At 36.8% G+C, this 10,190-nt stretch overlaps 2 protein-coding genes across 2 annotated transcripts; both read left to right on the top strand.

Annotated features, from left to right (window-relative positions):
• The first annotated feature begins 3,176 nt into the window (after nucleotides 1-3,176).
• Nucleotides 3,177-6,518, top strand: LOC101314661 (probable WRKY transcription factor 72-like). The gene is made up of 6 exons (XM_004299344.1): nucleotides 3,177-3,374; nucleotides 3,603-3,689; nucleotides 4,148-4,234; nucleotides 4,387-4,950; nucleotides 5,073-5,186; nucleotides 5,281-6,518. The coding sequence occupies exons 1-6, from the start codon at nucleotides 3,231-3,233 to the stop codon at nucleotides 6,301-6,303; spliced, it is 2,019 nt and encodes a 672-aa protein (XP_004299392.1). The 5' UTR covers nucleotides 3,177-3,230; the 3' UTR covers nucleotides 6,304-6,518.
• Nucleotides 6,519-7,313: 795 nt separating this feature from the next.
• LOC101314087 (ubiquitin-conjugating enzyme E2 2-like) lies at nucleotides 7,314-9,875 on the top strand. The gene is made up of 6 exons (XM_004299342.1): nucleotides 7,314-7,519; nucleotides 8,079-8,220; nucleotides 8,324-8,349; nucleotides 9,010-9,099; nucleotides 9,193-9,281; nucleotides 9,458-9,875. Exons 2-6 carry the CDS (start codon nucleotides 8,096-8,098, stop codon nucleotides 9,584-9,586), a joined length of 459 nt encoding a protein of 152 aa, XP_004299390.1. The 5' UTR covers nucleotides 7,314-7,519; nucleotides 8,079-8,095; the 3' UTR covers nucleotides 9,587-9,875.
• The last annotated feature ends 315 nt before the right edge of the window (nucleotides 9,876-10,190 follow it).

Here is a 10,190-nt window from a genome sequence, read left to right as displayed (position 1 = left end):
ATAGATACATAGATAGATAGAGCGAGATAGCTAAATCTCTAACCGGATTAGTGACTGTAAAAGAATTACAAGTTTAGATTAAATTGGAAAATTATTTGGTTGCTATTTTAATTTCTGGTCTGAGTTACTCATGCATGTACGTAGTTCATCTGCATAAGTTAACTACATGTCATATTAATCGATCTTGCTCTCTTCTTATAAAGATCCATTTCGAAATGCGCTTAGATAAAACAAAACCCAAATCCCAGTGATGTTAATTTGAATCATATATAACAGTTGACTAGCTTAGATATATTTATAGTTAATAATTCTTTTTGTAATGAACGAAACCAAGTATACGTATCTAGCAGAAGTCTCTCAAGGTTGGGAGGGGGTGGTGACTTTTCGCGCGAGGATACGTATAATTGGAATTCTCCTACGTCGACCCTATTGCATGAAATATACGTATAGTTGTTCTTGATCCATGTATAATCCCAATAAGGCACGGCCCCTCTGTATTTTATATGCATGACTGGGTTGAAATCCCAGTTTTCTGATTAAATATACGTATTGGAACCTCTAAATAAATTAAAGTAATTAATTATTCCAAATCGTAGACTAATATCCATAATTAAACTAAGCAATTTGTTACAGTACCACCTACACGTTACATGTAAGATAATAATGCTTATTATAAACTATATATGACAAGCAAGAATTAAGTACAGAGCATTGACCTCTTAATTAGCTAGGATGTTTAAGCTGATTAAGAAATTACGAAAGCTCTCTATACAAAAGTGATCCGAATGACAGTGCTTATACATTTCCATATCACTCAGTACATATATAGCAAATTAAGATATATATCATTCTTATGTTGAATAAATTTACGGAATTGTGTACACCTTTATGCATTGTTCACATAAATGTTGCGTGATGCGTGCATGCATGCATATGCGTTTTATTTCTTTTATGATGCATGAGAGAGTTTTATTTCGATCATATATTCTTGTATACACGATGTCGTGTAAGTACACGATGCATTCTTAGAAATTCAGATTTATATTATAATCATCATACATGTATATAATTATAAGTCATAAATCTTACCATTCTTATGGTGTCATGTATTTACACACTATGTATCAAAGAGTCCCTAATTTGAAGCACTATATATGTTCTATATATTCTTCTTTTTAGCCAAGTTTTTTTTCTTCGTGGTCAATCAATAATAAATATACTGTATTCAGTATTCATACCTAATATAACATGCATTTACACACACATATGTACACAGATATATATAGAGACAGTTAAGTGTGTTCTTGTCTCTCCAAGTCCAGGTTATAAGTTGGAATGAATCAAAGCAAATTATTAGACGTCAACGATCTCGATCCCGATGTAATTAGTTTACTAATCAACATATAGACAAGGGGCTGCTCATGTCCGAGTCTTACGCTAACAAGTGGACTACTTCAGTTTTAAAATACGATTGTGATATGCTTCGGACGATTTGTTAATATGCTAGCTAGTACCACTTTGATTACTCGATCGTCTCTTTTTTTCTCAAATAGAATTTTTCCTTCCATTATGTCAAAAGTGTTGAAACACTCGTATATTTTGTTCTTCCGTTTTAGAACGAATCACGAATGATGTGGTATAATTCCTCTCAAGTACGTCTTACCTTGACATATAAAGGATATGTTGCTATGAATTCTGTCAAGTTACGATGGCCACCGTATTTAATCCTCTGACAATATGTACACAACCTGCTTATTAATTAACTCGATCTAGGAAGAAATCCCATCCTTGAACAATATCATCTGTCAGCATAAGTCACGTCCTTTCACCCTTCATCATGGTAGAATTTTTATAATTATCACCGAATGTATATGCCCTTAAAAAAAGGGCAGGACACAATTTGCATGCCATAAGACAATATTACATAATATCCTAATGTGTATATAATATGGTGGGTATGCAAGGTTTTTTTTCTTCTCCTTTTAAAATATAAAAAAAGGTCAAGACGACTAAAAAGTATGAATTATTCTCGCTTAGTACGAATCATTCTCATGGCAATGGAGCGAGAATGATTCATAATGTTGTCTACATTGTATGACAAATTTCGATCCTTAATGTGACATGCCCGGTCCTAAGTGCACGAACGTCGATATTGATCTTATCAATTTTAATCGAAATACTAGCATGAAACACATATCTAAGCTTTGATCCTTTGATTGGAGTCGGAATAGCAAAATTAATATTGGAATTATGATTCAATTCCACACTCACAACAACTGTAACTATGTAATTCTGTAAATCCACAATGATCGAGTACATGCAACTTAGATGAATGTTTCGCTATAACTATAAACGTCCCTTCCAATAACTATATATATGGATAACATACAAGATAATGGTAAGAAATAAGGATCCCTTCTTAATTATATAATGATATATAAGCTTGCAATTCCAACGTGTAGTACAAATCATGCATGTGAACGTTAAAGTTAATTACAAGCCGCGCCGGGTCAATTGCATGGCCAGAATTAACGACTTGAAGAAGAGCTAGAGCTAGCAAACAATTCTTGAAATCTGACCTCAATCTTAATAGTTAACCACCATAAGTGGACCTGAATCTTAACCTTTTACAAAACCCTAACCCCACCGACGACCCTGAAAACGGAACTCCGGTGACTGGAGGTTAATGATTATTTCAAAAGTCTGAGATTTTCTAGCTCAGAGTCTATTTGTGAGGCCAAAATCAATGTTTGACCACGAATTAGCGAGCCAAAATTTATGAAAAGAATTAATCCCCATGTGAGACTTTCGGCAAAGACGTCGGAAACTTCAACGATGGTGTTTGTTTGAATTGCGTGGGGACCGATCTTTGCGGCTCGAACCCATTATTTCTTTCTTATATTTTCTCGTTATATCTCAAACGTTGACGTTGAATTCTTCTCCCATTTTTCTCACTTTGATTTTCCTTTTCAATTATTAACAAGATTAATGAAAAAATTGAAAGTAGCTAGTTGCAGTTTGTGTGTATGATTCTGTCACCTCTAAACTAGAGCTGCAATTGGAGAATATATGGGGGGTAAGTTGACATTTCGAGGGTTTGAAATAATTTATAAGGGTTTCGGTCAAATACTGCATGCTGCTCTATATAAGAAGAGGAGGCCCTCACAATTGATGACAAGAAAGAAAGGAAAAACGTTTTCGAACGCAAGCTACAGAGATAAAAAGATATAATGGAGGCTGCAGCTGTCGAAAAACCTTATCATGGAGATCAAGAACAGGAAGAGAAGAGAGTAGTACTGCTTGAATCTAGTACTACTGCTGCTGCTCATGATGAACATCGAGAAGCTCATGGCAAAGAAGAAAGTGTTCTTAAAGTAAGTAACGAATAACTACACCTATATTGCATCGATGTGTTTCTTTTTAAGTTAGACTCTTTATGGATCGAGATCCAATATTATCTCAAGGATCGAAGAACTTATAATTAATATAGGAATTTGTTAAAGGATATATATTACTGGCATGCATTTGATCGATGGTCATATCTATCTGTTAGATATATTAATTATCAAAATTAATTTCTGTGGATCTGTGTATTATTATAGGCCGGAACTGAAAGAGCAGGCCAGAAGGAGAATAATGAAAGGAAATCATCTTCACCAAGACAGAAAAATCAGAGTTTCGGGAAGCAGGTAATTTAATTAAACTGATCGAAACCTCCATCACTTAGGAAATTATAGCACCTTTTCTTAAAATTAAGAGAAGACGAAGGGTAGTAATTTTGAAAATATCTCATCCACAGATTTCTTTGTTTTACCTTCACATTTCTATACATTCAAGAAGAGGATAATATTATGAAAACAACAGCAGATTGGGAGCTTGTTCCACAATGATGTTTTGGCATTATATATTAGATCTTGAAGTCTAAATTAACCATTTCTAATTAAGGCTGACCATGCTCCATCTGCAAATTAAAAAAACGACGACTGTAGGCCATTAATTCCCCTTCTGCAAATTAAACCATTAATATTGATTATGAGGTTGATAAATTTTCAGACAACAATACTCAATTAACTGGGCAGATTAGTAGCTACAGTATATTTAGTTCTTTGAGTTCTAATATTCTCAATGATTATGCTTAATCGAACAGATATCAACCACGAGTAACATCAAAGGGTCCTCTTTGGCTGAACCTGATCATTCAGTGGCTTCTACTTCATCAAGCCGAAAGGAACAGGTACGTACTCGATCGATCGGAGCTTTAATTTTTCAAGCACTTGATCGTTTTGTTTAATTATATATATACACTTGTTATATAGTACTGATTTGCATATATATATATGAGCTGGAGAATCAAAGCGTAGTGCTAATAAACATAAAATGTTATAGGATTATCAACTAGAATCTGCCAGAGCCGAGATGAGTGAGGTGAGAGAAGAGAACCAAAGGCTGAAGAAGTACTTAGACCGAATGATGGAGGACTACCAAACACTTCAAATGCAGTACCATGACGTTCAACAGAAAGCAACCCAATCCAGTAAGGATACTGTTGTAACCGATAATCATCAAGACGATGAGGAATCTGAGCAGCTTTCCCTCAGCCTCGGATCATTTTCTGGCAAACGGAAAAGGGTCGAGGAAAAGAGCAAAAGCCCTAGTACTCAAGCAGGGAAAGAAATGGAGACGGATGATGAAAAGAGCTTGTCTTTAGGACTAGACTGCAAATATGAAGCACCTGCTAAATCAAGTAGTACTACAACTGATCAGGTGCCTTTGTCAAACCCAAGCCCTGCAAGCAGCGTTGAAGAAGTGCCCAAAGATGAAGCAGGCGAGACATGGCCGCCAAAAAAGGTTCTCAAGACGATGAGAAGTTTAGTAGAAGATGAAGTTGCACAGCAGAGCCCAGTAAAAAAAGCTAGGGTTTCAGTCAGAGCTAGATGTGACACCCCAACGGTTAGTGTTCATCATACAAATAATTAAGTAGTGATTAATCATTATTCCATACGTACTTATATACATCGTTACATGCCTAATGGAGTTTAATTAACAAAATATGTGATTGACTTTGGACACAGATGAATGATGGATGCCAGTGGAGGAAATATGGACAAAAGATTGCAAAAGGAAACCCTTGCCCTAGAGCATACTATCGTTGCACCATTGCACCATCATGCCCAGTAAGGAAACAGGTAAGACTTGCTTAATGCTTATTACCTATATTATTTGTAATGTGGTCTAAAATTGTGATTCAAATTGTAACTAGTGATATATTTTGATTTTCAGGTGCAAAGATGCGCAGATGACATGTCCATCCTAATCACCACGTACGAAGGAGCACACAATCACCCACTTCCAATGTCAGCCACCGCCATGGCTTCCACCACTTCTGCTGCCGCTTCCATGCTGTTGTCCGGCTCATCATCCAGCTCATCCCGGCCTGGCCTGAACCCCTCAGTTGGGGCAACAACTGCGGCTGCCGACCTTCATGGATACAATTACTATGTTTCGGATAACTCAAGATCGAGATTCTACGTACCCAACTCTTCCATGTCATCTTCACTACCAACAATCACCTTGGACCTCACTTCAAACCCATCCTCCTCTTCCTCATCCCACATGAACAAATTTGCTTCATCAACTTTAAATTCTGCTCACCAAGTACTATACCCTCCCACCAGTCTCAACTTTGGTTCTTCTGATCAATCCAACAACATCATGTCATGGAATAACAATGGGTTCCTTTCCTATGGAAATGGAACACAATTACCCTACAACAACAAGAATACTATTCTTGGAAGGCAGCAGCAGCAGCAGCCTGTGCAAAACAACATGTACCAAAACTACATGCAGAAGAACAATCCAACTCCTCTACAGTTTCAGTTACCGGATCCTATTGCAGCAGCAACAAAGGCAATTACAGCGGATCCAAGTTTCCAATCTGCCCTAGCAGCCGCACTGACATCAATCATTGGCAGTAGTAGTAATGGTGGGAGTGGAAGTAACAATAATAATCAGAATGCAGGTGGAGATCACTTTAATAACATCTTGGCTCAGAAACTGAAATGGGGTGAGAACTTCCCGGGAATTAGTAGCAGTAACAGTGCTACTGCTTCTTCCTATCTGCAAACAGCAATTAAAGGGGGCAATATTACCGGATGTGGATCAACCTATTTGAGCAAACCGAATTCTTCACCGGCAAATATTTCGCAGCCTGGGAGTTTGATGTTTCTGCAGCCACCTAATTCATTGCCATTTGCCACCCACAAGAGTGCATCTACATCTCCTAGTGAAGATCACAAGAGTTGATATGTGCTATATATATAGACCTTTTTCTTTAATTATTTGTTAATTTGTAATATTGATTCAAGGAGTTACTTCAGGGAAATTACGTTCCATGCTTCATCAAATTGTGTATTAAACTTTTGTGTTCTAGTTCTTAAGTACTTTTTACTAGATGAGTACTAGTGTGGTGTAGCCTGTGGGATTCATTACCAGCTCACATTAGCTTGTATTTGATCAGGAATTATGTATATACATGACCTAACTGGTAAGATGTGTATCATTTTCACTCGTATATATAAGCTCGTGAATTAACCCTGCTCATGCATGCCTTGCTTAGCCTTGAGCTCCTCATGCCTCGGTCGCCTGCTTAATTAGAACACATATATAGACCCTGCTCGCGCCTCGGTCATGTCCATGCCTCGGCCCGGCTTTGCTAGTTCTGTGGTCAGGTGCTTCGACCGTACGTGTGCCTTTGTTGCCGTAATTGATAATGCTTTCACTTTTCACCCGAACAAAAAGATGTTTGAATGATTGTAGTAATTAATGAAACTGAAATGAAGAAAACAATTAATTAGAAAGTAAACATGACAAAGTCATTCAAACAAAAATTACGCAAAACGATCATATCATATAACGTATAGTCATACACATTTACTCACTACAAACTATAACCGAAATACTATTAAAAAAAACTATAACAGAAATATTAGTTATTTGTTATAATCTTACACAATAATTGGATGATGGAACAAACTTAAAAGATGCAACATATTTTTCTTCTTCAAATAGTCTCTCTCAGCAGATCTTGAGTCTCCCATGACATAACAATGGAAACAAGAAAAACAAGTAATAAAGAAAAGAAAGAAAGAAATAAAAGAAAAAGGAAAAAGGTAGAAGGAATTTCCTCCATTCACTTGTGAGAAAGAGAAAGGCTGATAAAGGAAAGAGAGAGGCCAACTAGCCAAAGACCAAAGTAGTAGGGACCTTTGCTGAGTAGACCGACCCAACCCATCTCCAAATTCTCTTTCATTCCTCACACACAAGCCTATAAACAAAACAAACTCTCTCTCTCTCTCTCCCTCACTTATAGCTACATAGAGCTCCTCTGTGTGCCTCTCTGCCCAAACCTTAATGGACTCGATCTGATCAAAACCCACCTCCCAAAACCCTTTCCCGATCACCCTCTTGGCCTCTGAATCAGCAACCCGATTCGGATCGAGACCTCTTGGAGGAGCTCCAGGTGAGGATAATTTCCATCCAGTCATGTTCAGTTTCTCTTGTTTTGTGGTCTGTTTTACAGTTTTGATTCGCAAATTGATTGATTTTGAGGTGGGTTATTTGGTTTGAGGTGAAAGATTCGAGCTTTGAGCTTGGATGTGGCCAAGTTGGTAGCTTTTGTTTGTAAGAATGCGAATTAGGGTTTATCGTAGTGACCAATTGTAATAGAAAGATGATTAGCCTGGTTGTGTTGCATAATGAAGCTGTAAACATGTAAAAAGTTGCTTAATTGAACTGGAATTTCTAATGTTTGAGCTCAATTTTTCATAGTCTTGAGCTTTGCCTTTCTGTGCATGTAATCCACTTATTTGGTATCAGTATTTGTATTCGTAAGTTGGTGTTTCATGGTGCATATTTGTGTTGTCATTTCCACTGTATGCAAATTTGGTGCTCAAAGTAGTATTCTTTTTGGTGGGCATTAGGACAGATTGCTAGCTTATACTTTGCGTTTATGTTGAAAGCACTTGCTGAGTTATAAACTTATAATGAAGTTTCTTGTTGGTGATTACTTTGATTTATAGGTGGTAGCGGGGTAGCGATGTCGACTCCTGCAAGGAAGAGGCTGATGAGAGACTTCAAGAGGCTGCAACAGGACCCGCCTGCAGGGATTAGTGGGGCACCCCAAGACAACAATATAATGCTGTGGAATGCCGTTATATTTGGGTGAGTTGGATGACATGAAATGCAAAAATATAATCTGCTATTTGTTATGCTTAAGTGCAGTTCAATAAGTCATTTCTCAATTTTTGTTTTGTTTGGATTGCAGGCCTGATGATACCCCTTGGGATGGAGGTCAGTAAATCCTTTATCTAAAGCTTTGGTTCAGTTACTTTATACTAAGTTTCACATTCTTGGATGAAGATGACATAATAAATGGAACTATGTTATACTAGAATTAAACATAATTACACAATGGTTTCTAAGCTGTGGGTTTTATCTTCTTGTTGGATTATAGAGGGCTATTTCAGATATAGGATGGGATGGATGAATCCTTTTCCTTGATATTGATATGGGATTGGTCATTCTTGGTACATTTCATTGTTGTATGCATGATTATTTCAAACACTTAAGGTGTCTCTTCTTCAACAACATATTTTAAAGTTAAATTAATCTGTCTCTTTGAAGACATGCAAACGTACTATCTCAACTACTACTGTTTGCTAAATCATACTTGTGTTGCATAAGCAGAAAAGTGATAAAGGAGACCCAGTTTGGTCAAAATTTTCTTTCAATAGGTGGAATGATGGATAACTTTTACCTAACACATTGAATAGATGTCTATGTTCTGTTATTTGACTAAATTATTAAAAACAGTTCTTACTTTCTGAAAAGAAAATTAGAGAATAAAAATCTGAGGTCTGGAAGCTTAAAATAACATATAATCGTCTTCTTTGCAATATTTCTGCTACATTACCTTAACTCTATTAATATCCACATTGTTGAACTATGCAGGCACGTTCAAGTTGACTCTTCAGTTTACTGAAGATTATCCAAACAAACCACCAACTGTGCGATTTGTATCTCGGATGTTTCATCCAAATAGTAAGTTGTATGTTGACATTTATCTGCTTCATGTTCGATATCTCTCTTCTGGTTTCTGATTCAAATTCAACTTTTCTTTCCAAAACTGGTCAGTCTATGCCGATGGAAGTATCTGTTTAGATATTTTGCAAAATCAGTGGAGTCCTATCTATGATGTGGCAGCTATACTTACGTCTATCCAGGTACGTTTGTCCGTGCGGATAAAATTGTTGTTCATTATAATTCACAAAACACGCTAGATATTAGTACATGTAAATGTAGATATCTGGCATTCTTGAATATGAATCATTTAATGAAACCTAAACACTTTGTGTGCTATAGATCCAAGACTTTAACATCTTTCATTTACTTATTGCAGTCACTACTATGTGATCCGAACCCGAATTCTCCTGCAAATTCAGAAGCTGCTCGCATGTTTAGCGAGAACAAGCGAGAGTACAATCGAAGAGTTAGGGAAATCGTGGAACAGAGTTGGACAGCAGACTGAGTCCTTCATAAGGTGCTGGGAGGGCAGTCTGAATATGTCCGGATGCATATGCTATAAGTGGCATTGCTAGTTTGAGAAAAAGATTGTGCAAACTTATCAACATTTATCCTGTATTTCGATATTTTCCTCGGATTAAGACTCTTAGGATTGTTTGGTCTTTTCAATTATGTCTTGCCCACGTTGCTTGGTGGTTGAGCTCTTGTAAAATAGAATGTGTGTATCGATTTGCATTGGTTTGTTATGAACTTCATTCAGTATCTACAATAGTATCATTCTGTTATTTTGAAGCAATTACCTATGTTATCCCTAATCCTGTCATTAAATGGAGTTTGTGCAGAAGCTGCTGGCTGAAAAACTAAAGTCGTTCAAAATCAAGACTCCTAATTCACATAGAATTAGATGTTATTTTCATACTAACATCTGACGACTATAAATATAAAACTGAAGAGCTTCAAGTTTCCATCGATCCATCCATACCAAGCTAGTTTCTAATGCAATTTTCCTTTGGCTCTCAACATGGTAAGCTACTCTCCATGGCTAATGGTTCCCAACCAGCACCACTCCAAAGAAGTGGAGGAAAAACACATAGAACAATCCTTCCTCA

Source organism: Fragaria vesca, linkage group LG5, assembly GCF_000184155.1.
Source record: "Fragaria vesca subsp. vesca linkage group LG5, FraVesHawaii_1.0, whole genome shotgun sequence".
NCBI lineage: Eukaryota > Viridiplantae > Streptophyta > Magnoliopsida > Rosales > Rosaceae > Fragaria > Fragaria vesca.
Note: the sequence above shows the minus strand (reverse complement) of the source record. Positions and strands in the feature narration are given on the sequence as shown.